The following is a 21,370-nucleotide window of genomic DNA, read 5'->3' as shown; positions in this document are numbered from 1 at the left end:
CCTTAATTGATGTCGTTTGACTAGCATTCAGTGACCAAAACTGTTTGCATACTAGTATTCAGACACAGAACACATTAAAAATGAATTTAATATATAGGGTTTGCAAAGTATAATCCGACGGGATAAAATGCAGGAAATATTATAGAATGAAATGCAAAACAGTGTAGCTGTGGCCATTGATTGACACATTAAATTCATCCATTGACTGGGACAATTTAGGTGAACGTTTGTATGTAACGACCACTTATCACTATGTACATTTTAAAGACACTTAAACTATGGGATCACCAAAGGTTCTCAACACCTAAATAAAGTAATTCGAAAAATTAATCAGAAATAACACGATGTTTTGATTTATATCAATAATATAAATCAAAACATAAAGGTTATTACTGATTAATTTTTCGAATTATTTTATATTTAAAGGCGTTAAGAAACCTTTGGTGACCCCACAGTTTACATGTCTATCGTAGGTACATTCTGTACGTCGTGAACAGTGGTCGTTTCAGACAAACGTTCACCTAAATTGCCCCAGTCAATGAATGAATTTATGTGTCAATCAATGGCCACAGCTACACTGTTTTGAATTTCATTCTATTTGTTCTTTTTTCCTTTTTTTACTCGAGCGTCACTAAAAGGGTCTTTTGTGGACGTAACTCTCATCTGGCGTACATAATCTATAAAGAGTTTTCTTACAATCACTATCATGGGGAAAAGCGGCTAGAAGCTAATGAATATTTCCTTCCCATGGGTAATCAACAGTCAAAACATTCACCATTTCTGTGTTGATATGACTTATCATTGATTTGGTACAAATTGAATGTTAAATTTTGAACTGTTAAGTAAACGAAAGATTAAGTATTGTCTACCCCAGGAATACATGATCTAATCTGGATTTGGCAAGATCTTTTGAAATTTGGGGCTTCATTAATGCTCCTAAACTTTGTACTTTATTTGTCTTAGGGTCTTCCTCCATCTTGGATTTGGAAATACCAAAAAACGAGGTCTAGATCTTTAATTGAATGTGCAAATTTTTAGAGTAGTAGGTAATTCATGTGTAAGAACTTACATTTCAATATAGAAAATGACATGTTTTATCATATTTATGGTTGTATTTTACAAAAAACAGAAAACTTGTTTGATTAATTTTTTTCCAACTATAGAATGTGTTAAGAATTTACCTATTTTATAATGTAGCGAGAAATGGGTCCGGTGACCTATTTTTTTCTTTTTCTTAACTGAAAGCATACTATTAAAGCTATCTTCTCATGTGTTATCTCAAATTTCTATGGTGTAGTTTACGCTTCATTGCAGACAATTGGGTTTTCTATGCATAATATATACAAAATCTGTCAACTTTGAACACCGTGTAGCGTGAAAATAAGCCCCGTGACCCATTCTTTTTATTAATGTTTTTTAAACAGCATGATATTGATATTAACTACATTTGGCAAATTCTATGTATTATAATTTAGACACCCCATCCACAGGCACTTGTATCTATCCATACGAAGGTCGACTATCCATATAAATAGAAGAAGGTGGCTAACGAATTTTTTTTTAGGTCACGACAGTCTCCGTTTGGGACGCTTTTTCTACCTTTCAACTTAATGCTAAAAATCCCTACCTTATATGAATCGATTCAGTGAATATTTTCCTTTAACACTAAACTAATTTCATAATCCCCACAGTGTTCCTCTTCACGGTAATCTACTCTCAATTCACTAAACCATGTCCAAAAGTTCAACTACCATCTTTTCAATGTATCTACTTCCGGTTGTGGGCAGAATGCTATCTTTTTAAAAACGAAATGATTCTGTAAAATTACCAGTTTATTATTTTCATTATCAATATATTTTTAAAGATGAAATTTCACCGAAATAAGTACATTTATCGTTGTTATTAAAAAAATCAGAAAGTCAGAAACTAATTTGAATGAATTCGATAATACTAGAGAATTCCGAATGTATATGGTAACTCTAAAGAATTTCATCGATCTTTTATTTTGGAGGTAAAAAACGTATTCAGATTCATAAGAATTAGGGGAAAGAAACTGAGTCAATGAAAACAAAATAAATTTACTGGAACCGGAAGTAGATACATTGAAAAGATGGTAGTTGAACTTTTGGACATGGTTTAGTGAATTGAGAGTAGATTACCGTGAAGAGGAACACTGTGGGGATTATGAAATTAGTTTAGTGTTAAAGGAAAATATTCACTGAATCGATTCATATAAGGTAGGGATTTTTAGCATTAAGTTGAAAGGTAGAAAAAGCGTCCCAAGCGGAGACTGTCGTGACCTAAAAAAAAATTCGTTAGCCACCTTCTTATATTTATATGGATAGTCGACCTTCGTATGGATAGAAACAAGTGCCTGTGACCTCATCTACCTTAGACGTTTTTTAATCAATCGGCATTGATGAGTCGTTCGTAGTCTGGGATTTTTACATTCGAAAAAATAAAAACCATCATTTTGATTTTCCTTATTGTCATAGTCCAACAAATTGTTCAGAAGAATTTATTTCATAAACATAAAAGCGTTTAAAAATCATAGAGTATAACTTTAAGAGTATTTTGAATTCATTGATAAATTAGAGGCTCTGATTAATGAATCCTACACCTTGTCACCATTACAAGATAGCTATTAATATATTCTTATCATCATGCGTGAAAACTTTAAATAATGCTGTCCGCCACTTTTTGACCAAGTCACAGAGGTCCATTCATCTGACATTCCTTTTTCGTGGATACCATTTAGATTTGACATATGACAGCTTTTGTACCACCATCCACCTTTTGCTCTTTTAGCACAGTTGTCACTATTTTGGTCATTATCTTGGTCCATTGTCGAGAACTTACAGCCATTATGATATGTCAGCTGATCACCTGTCATAGAAACAAATAGTTTTTAGTTCAGGTGCAAAACAAAGCTCTTTCTACTTCATGGGGCTCGCGGGTATAGATAATTTTTTTTAGATATAGGATTTCGCTTTTTTTCCCTATAAAATTAATAAACCTTATCCTACACTGAATGGAAAAATAAAATAAAAATATAGGGTCACCGTTCATTTCAGCTCACAATCTGCCTTCGAAAGAAGCATGCATTTTTGTAAAGGTACTTTAGAATCCATTACAAATTACAGTCCAATTTTCAATCAAATAAAGCGAGCAATACAATAGTTTAGGACTGAATGATTTCATACATTTGTATATAAAAAGGGTTAAGGAATTTCAGCATGCTTTTAATAACTGCTAGCATTCTTTGATATGGTATGATATTGATAATTATTTGTCTGTACTTGTGTTTTATGTAATTTATTATATTGCGCTTCGGATTTTTATGGAGGGTCTCAGTGGCCGAGTGGTCTTAATAGTTCAACTACTGTAACAGTCTATTAAAAGTAAGGTTGTGAGTTCGAACCCCTCTCGTGGCAAGTGCGTTCGACTCATTCTTTGTGGTTTTATTTGATAATTGTCTCATTGGCTATCCCACATGTTTGTTTAAACAGATAACATTTAACTGCCCTCTTCTAAGCCAAAACTGCTAACAAAACCCGACGATCAAGTAACTGAGGATACTGTAAATATCTACATTGTGAGCAAACTTTAGTTCGGGAGAACTTGGTTTATCTATAATTTTCAATTGGACTAAATTTCAGGATTTGTGAGTACTCTAAGATAGGTTAGTTTGTGAATTTTTGTTATATGGGATCGGAGGTATCTATTTTTGTGCTTTTTATGAATCTGATGGGTCAAACTCTTTCCAACAGATTTTTAATCTGTTCTTTTGTTGTGTTGTTATAACATCACTGCACCAGTATTACTTATCACTTCTGATAGTAATATATTCGGTGTTTTGCAATTATAACCTAGTTTATCAATGACTGTAATTACACCCTGATGACGAGATATTTGCTCTTTTTCTAATATCAATAGTTTGATCAGTAGATCTGAAAATATGCGCAAGGTATAGTCCTTGAATCATTGCTCAGTAAGTAATATCTTTTTAAATCTGAGTGTAAGGTGATCTTTGTTCACATTCATAATTTACAAGAGTGGAGTGCAGTACTCTCTCTATCTCTATCGCATTTTTTTTAGGGAGATAAGGGGTCGGGTCAAATAAACCAAGTTTCGTTGCCGATATTACGTTTTATATCGGTATCCTTTTATACGACCTACATTCTGCAAGATATTAAATGTCGTCTCATAATTTTATTCACGATTCTATCAAAAAAACAAAGAGAAAGTAAAAGGGGAACTTTTTTATTAACACTTTATTGGCATTAGACATTTGGTGTAATTGAAGAAATTATGTAAACGGACAAAATAAGATTTTATTAACATATTATAAGAAACATTCCAACAATGATACCAACTGTAATTATTTTGATGAATTAATAACAATATCGTGTACATCTTCAATCTTCTCACCATCATGTGCAAAAAAGTAAACAAATATGCATAACCCTTTGTTGAATTCGAACTCACAACGTTCCAGTAATAAAGTTTTTTTTTTTTATTAAAGTAACGATTAACATTGTATCTATTAATAATGACTGTGCATTTAAATGTCGGGTATACATGCAAAGGAGAGTACGCTTACACTGTCAACGCACCTGGTCGCGCTCCTTTTTCAGTTCTTGCGATTCTCTCGGAATTTGTTTGTTACTTTTATTCGTCTCTGTCTAATCGATTGGCGATATTTGAACGTCATCAAACTACTGTCGCATTAAGTGATACCCCCTATCTACCATTTGAGTGTTTTGCACAGCCACTGTAACCTATCAGTTCATAACATGTTATAGAAAACTATTTAGACTGTTAAGGTCTAAGGTGTGCCCAGGTGAAAGTTAATCCAGAAAGGAGGTTAAGAGGCATGAAATTTATAAAGTATTATGCCATTGTATAAAAGCCAAACAAGAGCAAGTTATTGCTATAGGTGATGCTTAATTGATTAAAACTAATATTTGTTCGCTAGAACGACGAGTCTTCCTACATTGATTTTATGTTTACGGCGAGAAAAATAATAGGGAAGCATTCAGTAGTTCCCAATAAACAATGCATTGTCATGATGTCATTTCTATCGGTGTTTTATACTCTAAATCATTAATTTGTATTGAAACTTCATTAGAAATATTTTAAAAACAAAACAATATTCAATTTTAATAATTTATCAGCATGTTTTATATTTCCGTAACGTTGGCGAACATGTTTCTTGAGCGCGGTCAAATGGTTAATGAGGCCAGGGAAACTATTGCATTAATTTCCATGAAAACTTCTACTCGTACGTTATTATGTTTAATTGTACCCTGGATATTTGAAAACACCCCCCCCCCCTTTTTTTTATTGGAAACTGTATTTTGTTCTGGGTGGTATTTTCAAATTACAGGCTACATTTCAATGAGAGATATCATCATACCAAAGTATAAAAATTGGTCAATTAAACATAAGAAAGTAGTAACTAGAGGCTCTAAAGAGCCTGTGTCGCTCACCTTGGTCTTTGTCCATATCATAAACGAAGGACACAGATGGATTCATGAAAAACATGTGTTTTTGGTGATGGTGATGTGTTTGTAGATCTTACCTTACTGAACATTTTTGCTACTTATAATTATCTCTATCTATTGAGCCTATGAATCTATCCCAGTAGTAAAATTCTTTTGTAAAAGTTTACTAAATTTATGAAAATTGTTAAAAATTGACTATAAAGGGCAATAACCCCTTGATTATGTTGACTTATTTATGGCTGTACATTATTGCTGTTTACAGTTTATCTCTATCTATAATAATATTCAAGATAATAACCAAAAGCTGCAAAATTTTCTTAAAATTACCAATTCAGAGGTAGCAACCTAAAAACGGGTTGCATGATTGGTCTGAAAATTTCAGGTCAGATATACCTAGACCTAACGAACATTTCATTCCTGTCAGATTTGCTCTAAATGCTTCAGACAAAAACTGCATTTCACTTTATATGTACTATTTTTGCAATGGCAGCTCTCATTGTTCGCGGGCGGGGTCATCGGACACATTTTTTAAACTGGATACCCCAATGATGATTGTGGACAAGATTGGTTAAATTCGTCTCAGTAGTTTCAGATGAGAAGATTTTGTAAAAGGTAACAATAATTTACGAAAAACTGAAAAAAAAATTACTATAAAGGGCAATAAGGGGTCGACTGACCATTTTGGATATGTTCACTTTGTAGACCTTTCCGTGCTGAATATTTTTGCTGTTTACAGTTTATCTCTATCTATAACATTATTCAAGATAATAACTAAAAACAGCAAAAGGAGTAGGTCCGGTAAGGCCCCTTTTTGGCCCAAAAATATAACACTTTTACAAAATTGTTAAAATGTAAGCTTTTAGTTATTTATTGGACAGATGAATGCATCTGCGACATAAATATGGGCTGTTTTTTTACAATACAATGCACTTATATCGGGTTGTAGCACCGTCAAGTCATGCTAAATTACTGAAATCTTCAAAATTTTATCATTTTAGTTAAATTTTAGACGGTTTCCGTGTAAAACGAAAGTGGCCGCATTCCGGTTCATCCTTAATATTGTAATGTAAGTTGTATTTTATGATAATACATAACATATATAAAGGTTGTGGATGAACACGGATGCGGCCACTTTCATTTTTGACAAAAAACAATCTGAAAAGTGACGTTTTTTGGCATATTTGAGAGATTTTTCATATTTGAGCTTCCATCGGATCGTTTTTAATGACTTAATCAGTTAAAATCTTTCACATAAACTAATTGAATCAAGTGAAATAGACACTTAAGTGTTTAAAAAGTGGTCAAAATCTTTCGTCAGATGAAACTGAAATTTGAGGCCAAAATGAGTCCTTACCGGACCTACTCCTTTCGTTAAAATTACCAATTCAGGGGCAGCAACCAACCAACGGGTTGTCTGATTCATCTGAAAATTTTAGGGCAGATATCTTGACCTGATAAACAATGTTACCTTATCAGATGTGCTATAAATGCTTTGGATTCGGAGCTATAAGCCAAAATCTACATTTTACCCCTATGTGTGTGTTCAATATTTAGCCATGACGGCCATCTTGGTTGGTTAGCTCACCAGACACCATTTTTGTAACTACATACCCCAATGATAATTGTGGTCAAATATGGTTGAATTTGGCCCAGTAGTTTCCGAGGAGAAGATGTTTGTAAAAGTTAACAGACGACAACGGACGACGGACGACGGACGCCAAGTGATGAGAAAAGCTCACCTGGCCCACAGGCCAGGTGAGCTAAAAAACATGTTACCATATATGGGGAAATGGTACTTAACCTTATCCATATTCATGCATGATTCATTGACATACTGTACCTGCTGTGCCACTGTAATCACCAACAGTCAATTTATATTTTGATGATTCGTTTTCTACTTTGAACGTCTTGTACACAGCGTACCATGTTCCTTCTTCCCAGTCACTTAAATCCACTCGTAATTCATACCGTCCACCAGAAGTTAGTTTGTGAATATTGTCGTTTCCTTCATAAATCAAAACGAAAAAGAAATTTAGGTATAGACTACATGACACTCCTATCGGATTATATAAAGCTGATTCATCTTGTTAGTTTAGAGACAAATATTTTTATAGTGCTTTATCTTCACAATTTTTCAGGTATTTTTGCTGTAAAATATGTTATCAAAATTATCTTAGTTGTACTCTGCTTAAATTGTTTGCACGATTTTAAAATAATCTATGAGCAATTAAAGCAGAACCAGCGGTCTAGAGTTAGGTACATTACACAGATGAAAACTGTATAGTCTATCTTCAATAGACATATAAAGAATAATGTTTAAAACAACATTTTTTGCGGTGAGCTGTTTTATTTCCAAAAAAGAGGATGCTTTGATTAACTAAGTAACTTGCATATTAAAAAGGAAATCGAAAAAAAGAGTTACTTTTCCTGTTAGGTAAAGTCTATTCCTATATAACTCTATGTGTCAGACATATATTTATGATATTGCGCTTCTAAACTTATATTTAATTCCTAAGCAGGTGAGAAATACATCATTTATAAGCTTCATGCGACGAAATACATTCATTGATTTTAAAAAAAAATATTAAGCGCTAGCATGCATTGTAAATTCGCGTGGAACAGTAAGAATTGCTACATGTACCTGAAATAATAATGTTTTGCCTCATAAAACATATTTTTATCTTAGAAAAAGTATTGCTTCAGACTGTCGTTCTTTTGCATGGTATATTTTGTATAAAGAAGCTCTTCAATTTTTATTTTGTATCAAATCTTCAATCGTTTTGCCCTTAGCTTGTTCCCATTTTGGAAAATAAACAGTTTATATCTTTTTCTTTTGCCTTCCTCATGGTAGCTTCTTATACATTTACATGTATTCGTATATTTTGTCAAGATCCTGTGATGAAAGGACTTTTAATCTATTTTAATATAATTTTTACTGTAAAATGGTGGCATGTTTCCGTTTCGTCTCAATAAAATGAATTCTACGATGAAGTAGTATATCAGACTGCTGCTCTTTTGCACAGTATATTTTGTATTAAGCAATAGCCCAATTTGTATCACCTTTATATCATACTATGAAATTATTAAGGTTTTGTTTTATTAGAAAATATAATTGTTAGCCATATCTTCTAACACTTTTGCTTAAGACCGTTTGTTGCTTTCTAAAAAAATTTGTGTTTGAGTGAGTTTATGAATTGCTGTCTCTTTGTTGTATACCCCCAATCCCCCACATCTCTTTTATTCATTTGAAACGGTTGATACCATATTTAAATATATTCCAGAATTAGGGACGGGTAAATGAGTGTCTTCCTGGTGTCTGCAAAAACTATAATGACATACAAAAACATGTACGTCCATGGCCATGGTAATAAAAAAATTTCTACAACAGTATGAGTAAAATGTCTGCAAAATTAGTTTCACATCTCGTTCACAATAAGACAAAAATTCCTATCTTATGTTTACATATAAAAATGTTTGTTAATCTATACAAAGCAAAAAAAGAAATGTTAAATGCTTGTAAAATCATTTATATGTTTTTTATAACAAATAAATAATAACAATAAGTTAATGGAATAGTTAGCTAACACCATGTTGAAGATAAAATAAAATGTGTTCTCGATTTAAAACAATATGCACATTTTCGGACAATTTTAATAGGAGAAGTGCAGAATTTAGGTTAACATGTCGATACCTTGTATGACCACCTCTTGCATTTAAGATCCATTGACACCTCCGTCGCATTGAATCAATAAGACTTCGAATAAGATTCCACTCCACAGTTAGAAAATAAAATTGAAATTAAACACCAAAATCATCTTCTATTTCTGACTTTCTATATATATATATGTGATCAGTATTTTCAGGATTGATTTTTATAAGTTAAAATGGTGAAAAATAATTCCTTTTTGTGGATCCATGGCAACATTCAGCATTTATTAACCATAAAATATTTCAAAAAGGGGAATATTATGAGACCTTAAAAGGCCATACACAATATACGTTTATCGTATTGAATACCCGAATCATACACTAATGTTTGGACCGTATGAGTACATGTATATACGCATAATATAGTCATGACCCTATGCATCGGGTTATAATACAAATATGGTCCGGAACTTATAAAACATTAAAAGAAATAATCAAAAGATATTACCTAACCAAAAACTGCCATTCAGACTTCCAAATCCATTTTTATAGTCTGACCAAGTTCTATAAAAATCAGTTAAGCCATCTTGTCGTCTTTGTATGACCTGAAAATAACCAAGTACAATTGCTTAATCAATAACGTTAAAATACATTACAATTGATAGGGACTTTTATCTTATTAGATTTACCAACTTCATTATAATTTCTGTACAGATGTAATTTTTCGTTATAATTTCAATTTGTCCGACCCGTAACAACAACATATTATTTGTGGCTGAGATTGTATTCAAAAAGATATATTCTAATATTAATGTATGTGCGTATCTGAGTGACAAGAAAACAATTTTATAACCTTGGTTTATTAAAGGTACATTACAGTAGAAAAATAAGGGAAAAAATACAAAAATTTCCAGCAAAAAAATCGTTCTACTAATGAACTCAAAATCGTTAACTTTTTTTTAGATTTTTTTAACTTTCCTGCATTTGTGCAGATATCGACTTCCTTCTTCCGGTCTCGTTTGCCTTGATACTTTGAGTTAAATATATATCTATCAGTCTTGTAAAGTATAGGAAGGAACACAAAACCGATTTCATTTTTAATAATAATTATTCTTTGATATAAAACAACGGAATCTGATGATAGCGCTTCTTTGTTAACATTGAATATGACGTTATAACGTAAATAACGTCTCAACTAACATCCCTAACAACTGAACTAAAATCGGAAAGTCACGGTACTTCCGTTTCTTTTTTTTTAAACGGACTTTGAAGTTAAAATATGTTTGAGTTAAACAAATAAATTCACACACACTTCGTCCTCATTTTAAAAAAAAAAATGGTTATATGGAGCAGACATTAACTGTGAAAAGGGACGAAGTCTGTAAATTTGTTTTATTTTAAACATATTTCTAACTTCAAAATCTGTTAAAAAAGAAACGGAAATGGTCAAAATCATCCCTCGAGCCTGTCGGCTCTTGGTCGGATATTAAATGTCCTAGGGCCAATAAGGGGTCTGATATATAAAAAAAAAAAGAAAAAAAAAGCCAGGTTATAATCTATATCTATCGTATACCTCATCTATATACTCCGTCGTTTAATACCGTCTCATCAATTAAATTGTTGTAAATAAACAATATTATGTGGCAATTCAAACAATTAACCCTATAATAATTAATGTAACTCAATGTTATCATTCAAATATAGAAAGACGATTATATACTGTATTTGAACCATTTGAATGATGAATTAAAATGTAAGACAAATACAACTTAACACATGTCTTTAGTCCGAAATACTTGTGGGTTTTACTGTGATCAGGAAAGCCAGTGACGTGTAGAAGCATAGAAGTGGTATAAGCCATATATGCAGAACATTCAAATTGTAGGCACAAAGAAGAAATATTTTTTCAACAGATAATATTTTCCAATTTTTAAAAATGATATCAGTACCGAAGCACTGACTACTAAGCTGGTCACAGCGGTGATATCATTGGTTACTAACAGTCTTTCAAGAAAATTCAAATCAAAACATTTATATGTAAGGGGAGCAGAAATATGTAATTACCGTTAAACTTAAAAGAGACATGAAAAGATAATTAAAAAAAAAAAAACTCAAAGGTAAATTCAAAACGAAAAATAAAAACTATGCTGAGTTCACAAGTAATTCGAATTTGATTCGCATAAATTAACTAAGTCGAACTTGTTCGCATTCGAGACGTTTTACGTCCAAACGTAAATTCTAATTCGAATTACAATGCGCGTCAAATTTGCTTTACTGTCCGAACGACGTTAATTTTTAAAACGTATTAACAAAAACGTATATCTAATGCGAATTAGATAATGCGATTTAGCCAATTCGAATCAATTCGAATTAAAAAGGAAGAGTGTGTGAACGCGATTAGCGAATTCGATTCGCATTCGATTCGAATTCAAAATGTCCATACAAAACTGCCTAAATCAAACCTTGGACGTATCAACTATCGGAATGAATTAAAATAAAACTGTCATATTCTTGACTTGGTACAGCCATTTTCTGAACAAAAAAAAGGTTATTTAAACCTGGTTTTACAGCTTAACCATTGTATGACAGTTGTTTACAATTTTGTTAAAATGATTAAATTGGAATGAGCTACTCAAACAGACATAGAAGTTAGAAAAAAGGCGAAGGTTCAAAGGGACATTCAAACTCATATGTCAAAAACAATCTGACAACGTCATGGCAAAAAACGCAAAAAAGACGAAATAACGAAAAAGACAAACAACATAACAAAACAACATGGAAAACTTGACACTGATCAACTCGACCACGGCAATATAAACCGGGCATGATTTTCCGTCGTGTTGCTCATGTAGGAAGATAGCCGGTGATAAGTCTAGTTTGACAGATCACATACGAGGAAAATAGGATGGGATTGATGTAATGACAATTGAATGTATGTTTGTGGTCATATGAGAAAATGTACAAAAGCGCAATTATTTATTTACATTCAACCGGCAAAATTGTACTCAGAATAAAAAAAAACTTTCAGGCTCCTGATTGGCTGATGCAGGTTTGAATTTTTTTTATTGGAAAGCTTATTCATTTAGGTTTGAAAATAGGTGAAAATTAAATTACATATTCACAATGTGTAGAAGACATGATTTTTTTATTAAGTGAGGACCTTTTCGAAGCTTCCTTATCAGCTGCATTTAAGTGCACTTTTTTCACATTGCTATATATCTTTTTTTTTCTGTAATAAATAAAAGGCTGACATCTATAGTCAAAGGAACTGTTACCCATTTTTTTTCAAATTTTCTTCAAGAAATACTTTTTTGAATATGAAAATTGTATTACAAATAATTGAGCTCTTGTAATCAAACAGATATTCCGTAACCGTCAACCGATTCGTCTGTAAAAGCTTCAATGTGACATTAATTGGGATCCACCAGTCCAAACTGTGTGAACATAAACATCAGACATGCAGCACAAGTAATATTTAAATTTTGAAGATGGTCTTTAATCTAAATCCTAAATATATATTTAATTGAAGAAAGCACTTATATTTGATTTTTCACATGTCGTAAACCATCTGAAAATTGCAATCGTGTACTAGAAGTAGTTCAGCGGTAGATTAATTCAATCAATGATTGATTTATTGTTGTTTGTCAATCAGCCAGTAATATGCTAAGCGAAGAGACATTACTCCTGTACACATAATACATACATGTATGCTGATTTTCGTTCTCGTCCCCGAATTTTCTAAATTAATTATCCATATGAATGTAGGCTTGAAAGCTCTTATACTGCAATTGTATAGTATATACTAACTATTTTACGGGGCATAACTATTTTAGAAATAGATGATCGGCACTGATTTTCCAACCTATCCGAGACATTGATGATGTAAGTCTTTGATATAAATATCATAAATATTTTGCAAGATTTGTAAACATGAGACCGCTCAAAATGCAATTTGGTATATAATTTATATTTCCGAGGGGCACAATTCCTTTAAAAATAGTTGTTCTGCGCAAATTTTCGGACTTCAGAACTTTGCTATATAATTTATATAATAATTATACTAAAATAACGAGATCCAATTTGTCAGCCGTCATGGGGTAAAAACGACAAATCAAAGAATTCAACTTTATATATAGCTAATATAGGACAATGGTGTAGATTTAGCTAATATAGGACAATGGTGTAGATATAATATTACACCACTACAGACACTTTTGTTTTCCACATAATTAATATTGCCAATAATTAACAAGTTTCGGGTCGAATCCGATACCGATACCAATAGTATATTCAGCTCTTACCTCTAACCTTATCTGTACGTTCCGCATCTGACAGGCTCACCACCAAACGGTGTATTTAGGATTTTGCTGTATACACGGGTCATAAGCACAGGGTTGACACTACTAAATTCAATCATTGTCACATTGTTCCCTATTGTAGTATTTTAATCAGTATGACTTTTTAAGATGACAATACGAATACTAAAAATCTGGACTTAATATAAGGCGTATAGGTACAGTTTTCCATTTGTTAGCCGGCATGACGTAAAACAGCGAATCAAAGAATTCAACTGTATTTATAACTAATATAGAACAATGCTGTTGATTACTTAAATACTCCATTACAGACCCCTTTTGTTTTCCAAATAATTAATATTACCACTATTATTAATTGATAGGTTCCAGGTCGACGGGTTCAAACAGAAAGATTTTGAAAGCAGAGAAAACTGTGCATCTTATAATCGGCATGACAATACCAATACTAAAATAAGGCATACGCATAGTTATATACTTTAATTCAGTCACGGACCCGCGATATCACGGGTGTGTTCTAGTATGATATACATTTCAGTATGAAAGAGTTGAATACGAGAGAAAAAAGCGCTTCCAAGACCAGGTGATGCATGTAGATTTGAGAAAATATATCTGAAAACAAATTATCAGTTCGTATCATAAAAACAAAAGATGTATTTACAAGTAAATGAAAAAGTAACAACTTGTAATAATTGTTTTGTTTTCATATATATTTCCTCGAATTTAATACAACGTCACCGAAATCTGATATGACGTTTAATCTGTATTTGTATCAATTTTGTCTCAATATTTGCAAAAGTATTAATTGTTACAGTACTTTACGCGGACTTAATATTCTTTTATTATTCTGATTTCTCTACATGTTTGTTGCCTACTAAATTTTATTAAACATATTCTGAACAGTATCACGTGTAACACAATCTGGAGTTGTCTCAGCATATTGCGAATAATTTTAACTCTATTAATTATATGATAATGTTGATTTTAACATTGACTATGCGAAAATAGTAGACAGGGTGAGAGACAATAGTGCACGACCCGAAGTTTGACAGTTGTGTTACTATTAAAAGAGCTATCATTTTATTGATTTTACTTGCAATTTAAAAACCATTCTCATATCATTGAAATTAATAACTTACAAAAAAACATTGATATTGGATCATACCTATTTATCTGTAATTAAACGACTTCTAAATTATTCAAACAATTTTGGCTTCAACGGCAGTAAGCAGAAGTGAACAAAGAACAAAAAAGTTCTCACAGAAAACTACAGTATTTTAAAGTTTTTTAAAATGTCAGAAAAATTTAAATGAATATATCTACTATTTTCCCCTGATTGTTCAATTGTAATAGTTTATTAATTGTCATACTTATAAATCCAAACCACGTGTCTATCGAAGCAGCTTAGCTCCGCCTTTGCACGTCAAATTGACAATGATTGACATGAAAATCAATAGTCTGTTGCAACAGTAAGGCATACTTTTTTCGCATAGTGCAGTTAACGCTCTATATTTCTTTAAAAAAAAAATATGCAGAAATAGAGAAATTTTACTACAGAAGGACATTCTTACAGGTAGTATAATAATTGATATTCAATTTAAATTGATAACAGTCTAAACAGTCATTACTATGCCTCAAAAAGTCAGAATACTTAGTACTGCACTGTCGACATGTATACCCTATTACAAAATGTATGATTTTAACTCCCGGGAACTTTCAAAATATACTTGCAGTTCAATTTTAAAGATACCAGAGAATTGTAAAGCGTTACACGCAATGTTTGTACCTCACTGGAAAATCCAGTGTAGTTGGCAAGATGCAAGTCCAAAAATATAATTTTGTGATATTATATTCATTGCTGTACTGTGTACGTATTTTAAAAAATATGGTTTAAATAAAAATGAAAAAAAAATTGTTAAAACTATGTTTTATGCTACATGCGACATGCTTCATTTAAAAAAAAACGGCAATTTTTAGGCTGTCCAGCGTAACATATTTCATTTAATGTAACCACTAAACTATGATTTTCGTCTAAACTATTTAATATTTTGAAAAACGGGTTTTTCCTTTATTTAACAGAAAGATTCCTTCTGTCCTTTATGCATTTTTATGACGTTATGATGACGTCTTAGAAGAAAAAAAGCGTTCCATACTACAAGGGCAAGTCTGTCCCATGGGAAACAAAATTGAGATTACAGATTTGATTTATCTAAAATGGAAAAAGATTAGTATTTGTATTTACTACATCAATGTTAATTTGCTTAATTTTATGAATTTTAAAGACACATATCCTGGAAAATGATAGAATTAAATTCAAAACAGTGTGGCTGTGGCCATTGACTGACACATTAAATTCATCCATTGACTGGTACAATTTACGTGAACGTTTGTCTGTAACGACCACTGTTCACGACGTACCTCAGGCCTCGACGATAACGCTTGTCCGATTGTCCGGTACCAGAGGTAAAAAAGGTCGGACAAGTAAAAGCTATACCAAGCTTGTCCGATGGGACAAGTAGAATCATTCTGCAGAAAATAAATTTTAATGCAACTTTGATGAACAAAGTATAATTATTAACAAAAAAAGAAGAAAAGAAGATTTGTTTGACATCTTTCCTTTTTAAACTGAAACTAACTGAAACTTTTTTATTTCTCAAGACCCCTCAGACTTGCAATCAATAATTTAAAACTGGTTCTTTGTCAAGTACTTTTAACAGGTAAAAAGCACACTTTTCTCGGAAACCAGTCTTACCGATCCCATTCAACCATGCGCTTTTTAGATAAGGTAACTTTAAAAGACAGTTCGTCACCAGCTCGGAAATGATTCGGCTCTAAGTTTAATAGACAGTTGGGCACCGTAGGAGACATATTCCGTAGACATGATTAATAGACAGCAAGGCAGTAGACATTTCTGGACCAAGACAAATCAGAACCTCTTTTCCTACCTTATTGTGTTGCTTTATAATAATTAATACCAATGTCCATACTGTATTTTTTAAATAAGAATGAGGAAATTATTTACCATAAAAATCATCAAATCATGTTTGATATTATGTAGAAAAAACAATACTTGCAATGCAGCGACCTATAGTTGTTAATTTTTGTGTCATTTGGTCTTTTGTTTCATTGACAATCATACCTCATATTCTTTTTATTGATTGCATTTGAATAAACTTTTTTTCAACTTTTAAAAAAAATAGGATAAAAATCAAAGGAGTGTACATTTAGAGACCAATCCGATGGTGCCTCATGTGCAAAGTATGATGAGACTTTAGCATTGTTAAAACTAGAACCCAAGTCCTGTGACACAACTAAATTCAGTTGTTCATGGCTCATATCTTTTAAAAGTATTTCAAAGGATATAAATCAAATTCTGTTCAATTTTTTTTAATTCATTTTGTTCCTTGAATCAACTTGAAATTCAAAAAAAGGTTATTATTAATATTTTTTTGTGGACAAGTTACAATTTTATTCGGACAAGTAAGTTTTGGTATGTACTTGTCCTACTGGACAAGTTGAATAAAAAGTTATTGTAGAGGCCTGTACCTACGATAGACATTTAAACTGTGGGGTCACCAAAGGTTTCTTAACGCCTTTAATTATAAAATAATTCGAAAAAATAATCAGGAATAACCTTTATGTTTTGATTTATATAATTGATATAAATCAAAACATCGTGTTATTTCTGATTATTGTTTTCGAATTACTTTATTGAGGTGTTGAGAACCTTTGGTGACCCCATAGTTTAAGTGTCTTTAAAACGTACATAGTGAGCAGTGGTCGTTACATACAAAAGTTCACCTAAATTGTCCCAGTCAATGGATGAATTTAATGTGTCAATCAATGGCCACAGCAACACTGTTTTGAATTTCATTCTATATGGTAATTTATGACCGATTTATCAAAGGCTTACAAGGTTGTCGCACCGCCATTTTTTGACATAAAAACGAACTCAACTCAAATTTTCATCAATTGTTTGCTTATCAGTGCTCTTATAATGGTAGAATTTTATGATTTTTTTAAAATGCTATTTTTCTTAATTTTTCAAAAATCTAAAATACAGCAATTTTCAATAAGTTGTTAAAAAGAACCGTCAATTTCGCGGAGTATAACAAGAATGTCGCACTTGCTTAAAAACAACGTTTCAGTCAAAGTTTGGGTTTGAACGTTACGAAATATTTGTCTAATAATTCCAGAAATTATGAAAATGGTTATGATATGAATATTTGTCATATTTGAATACTTTCAGATGACATTTGTATTAGTAGATGTAACTTTTATCCGAGACCTTATAAACTTTTATTTACAGAAGTAAAGATTTCTGCCGCAGATAGAATAAAACTCTGGAAAGCAAAGACATTTGAGAAAATGAAAGAAAAAAACAAAAATTATTATTTGAAAAAGTAACTAAGTAATGAAACAAAAAAGCCAAAAACAAACACTTTCAATGACATACTCTGCAATAAAAAGGAGAAAAGAGAGAAAAAGCAAAAAAGAGAAAGGAGAAAACAAAACAAAAAGAAAACAATCCTATAGCAAATCTGCGAAGGAATTTGCCGTAATTGAGCAAATATCCCTATATCGGAAAACTTTCGCAAATAGAACAGAAAAAAGTCGCGCATTAAAAGAATTAAAACAATCTTTACCATTAATCACCGACACTTTCCAATTTGGCAAAATGAATGTTGTTGTAACACATGTGTAACGCCAGAAAATAAAACGACATACACCTAGGAAAGGCGGTTATCCACGATTTACGTGAAATTGTCGACAAAACCAAGTTATTAAGAACAGATGATGCAAGAACTGCAATCAGCATCATAACGGCGTCTACAAATGGATCAAATGTTCAAAATGAAGTTTTTGTATGTTTAGAGCAGAATACATATAAAATCAAACTAAAGACAGACAACTATGAAAATAAATAACAAATCTGCAATTGGAAGTATCTTAACTAATAACTTACTGTCCATCTACCGCCATCGACGTCCATGTTACAATAGGCTTTCACAGTATGAACATTTTCTGGGTATATTGTATAGACTCCACTTTTCGTATTACCAGCGTTTATATCAGAACAGTCTCTTGACAACTTAACAGGTCTTCCGGTTTCTGTTGAAATAAGGAATTAAACCTTTAAATTTACACAAATCAGAATAATTCAACAATAAAATAACGAAAAAGCAGTTATTTGCCAATAACGAGCACGACTTTAAAAAAAACGTCCAAATTAAAAATACATGTAAGTACAATTTCAGGAAGATAATAATTAAACTTAAAAAAAATAAAGGCAATGAATACCAGGCAATCATTATACAAAAGCAATGAACGTTGTATTAAAGAAAATCGAAACAAAACTACAGCATTCAATTCACTTTTTGTTGACAATTTTTTTCTTCAAATATATATCTTGGTCATGTTCAAACCAGCAACGTATAACTAACCTTGAATCAATCGAGACTGTTGTCTCGTAAATAACGAAAACAATAATTTGCTCGCTTATGAAGTTCTTATTACGTTTCCATCCAATTAGAAAATTCTAGTTATTCGCTTAATTCATTCGCATTGTAAGAGCCTTGAAAATATAGTTTTTGTTTTTGCCATAGGTTTACAATTCCTGTTGAGGGACATTAAAAATACTCTATTATAACCTAATCGCAATGTCGGAGCCCAAAGAAAAGCCTCAGCCAAAAGTAAAATTCGACACCAATCAAAATCACTAGAACAGATGGTCCAATTCTCTATGTTTCACCCAATTTACAATAACCTTGACTAGCCTTTTTTTAAGTTTTTCTATTTAAGTTTGTTTCTTAGATAGACACTTTTCGACATAATTGATGAATGGAATGATTATAATGTGTACAAATCTGTCTAGCAGGGTTCATCTGACCTTGGCCTCATTTGCATGGTTCAATGATTAATATAACGTTTTAATTGTTTGTCTGTTTCTTGTATACTTTAAGCAATAAATGACCTTATGTATGTGCCTGTCCCAAGTCAGAAGCCTGTTATTCACTGGTTTTCGTTTGTTGATGTGTTACATATTTGATTTTCGTGCATTTTTTTTTTATATAAATAAGGCCGTTTTCTCGTTTGAATTGTTTTACATTGTCATTTCGGGGCCCTTTATAGCTGAATATGCGGTATGAGCTTTGCTCATTGTTGAAGACCGTACGATGACCTACAGTTGTGTAGTTGTGTAACTTCTGTGTCATGTTGGTCTCTTGTGGAGACTTGTCTCACTGGCAATCATACCATGTCTTCTTTTTAATATTTATTCTGTATATGGAATATTTGTAGGGTATGCATTTATTTCTGGCTTGGTTTATATGACCTTGACCTCATATTCTTTGATCATGTTAATTTTATGTGATACTTGTGGTAAAACTTTATATTTATATTTAGGACTATCAACATACATAAATGGTCAGTCCATCATGCAGGTGAGATTATTCAGTGTGTGCACTCTTGTTAATGAATCCTTCTGTTAACATACAATTTCTTTTAGAATGAAATTCAAAACAGTGTGGCTGTGGTCATTGATTGACACATTAAATTCATCCATTGACAGGGACAATTTAGGTGAACGTTTGTATGTAACGACCACTGCTCACTATGTAATTTTTAAAGACACTTAAACTATGGGGTCACCAAAGGTTTCTTAACGCCTTTAATTATAAAATAATTCGAAAAAATAATCAGGAATAACCTTTATGTTTTGATTTATATAATTGATATAAATCAAAACATCGTGTTATTTCTGATTATTTTTTCGAATTATTTTATAATTAAAGGCGTTAAGAAACCGTTGGTGACCCCACAGTTTAAATGTCTATCGTAGGTACGTCGTGAACAGTGGTCGTTACAGACAAACGTTCACGTAAATTGTCCCAGTCAATGGATGAATGTAATGTGTCAGTCAATGGTCACAGCCACACTGTTTTGAATTTCATTCTATTTTTTTGTTGGCATAACGTCGGAAGATTCCGATGATTTCCCCCAGACTCTTAATTAATTCTGCAAGAAGCGAAGGCAAGCTATGCCTAGATATATATTAAACCTAAACATTATTTGCAACTATACTTTTATTTTAATTTCTGAATTATTTCCATCATCATTTTATGACTACCCAACACATATGGATAAATAAATTAGAACTCGCTATTTTACAAATACATATGAAAATTAAAAAAAAAAGATAAACTTTACCTGAAACTGATTCAGTATAGCTTCTATTCGAACTTTCCAAATTTTCTATTAAGTCTGTTACATTTTCTGTCAAATCTTTGAACATTCTTTCGAAACGAGATACTGTAGTTTTAAGTTCATCTTGACTATGTTCAGCAATCTCCTTAACTTTGTCCGTATATGCAGTAGATATAGCTCTATCTATATAGTGCTTAAGTTGTTTATTCAAAGACGAAACGTCAAGGCTAGCCACCAGTGGTGCGTTTATGTTATCTGTTACCAAAGGCATCTCCACCACAGCATCATCAGAAGTATTTAATGATATTGTCCAAACAACATGATTAGTTGTTAATTGCAAACACTGACAAATTAATAACCATAAAGTCTTCATTCTCATTTCGAAATCAACGTTTTGGTCGGATTGAAATTTATAAACGATATTCTTTTTTCATCGACAATTTTTACATCTTCGTCTTGCAGCATGAACAGTAAGATTTGCAGATCTGGGGATTTCAGATGACGCACAATATATTGGCATCTCTCTTTTTCTAAATATTTTAATAAACCGAAATACATTGTAATGTTTTTATAGTTTCAACTTTCTTCCTTGTGTCGTAATCTACAGTAAATGTTAATTTCGTTTGAAGTAGACTTGGCAAAAGAGATTTGTTTATGTTCTGAGAAACCGATATTGTTAAGAAGAGAAATCAAAAG

The 21,370-nt window shown here is 31.9% G+C and overlaps 1 protein-coding gene across 1 annotated transcript; it reads right to left on the bottom strand.

Annotated features, from left to right (window-relative positions):
- Window positions 1–2,502: 2,502 nt before the first annotated feature.
- Window positions 2,503–21,148, bottom strand: LOC139523514 (fibrinogen-like protein A). The gene is made up of 5 exons (XM_071317579.1): window positions 20,678–21,148; window positions 18,435–18,580; window positions 9,664–9,760; window positions 7,348–7,512; window positions 2,503–2,886 (listed from the first exon to the last, which is right to left on the bottom strand). Exons 1-5 carry the CDS (start codon window positions 21,051–21,053, stop codon window positions 2,645–2,647), a joined length of 1,026 nt encoding a protein of 341 aa, XP_071173680.1. The 5' UTR covers window positions 21,054–21,148; the 3' UTR covers window positions 2,503–2,644.
- Window positions 21,149–21,370: the final 222 nt, after the last annotated feature.

The sequence above is a fragment of the Mytilus edulis genome, chromosome 5 (assembly GCF_963676685.1).
Source record: "Mytilus edulis chromosome 5, xbMytEdul2.2, whole genome shotgun sequence".
Classification (NCBI taxonomy): domain Eukaryota; kingdom Metazoa; phylum Mollusca; class Bivalvia; order Mytilida; family Mytilidae; genus Mytilus; species Mytilus edulis.
Note: the sequence above shows the minus strand (reverse complement) of the source record. Positions and strands in the feature narration are given on the sequence as shown.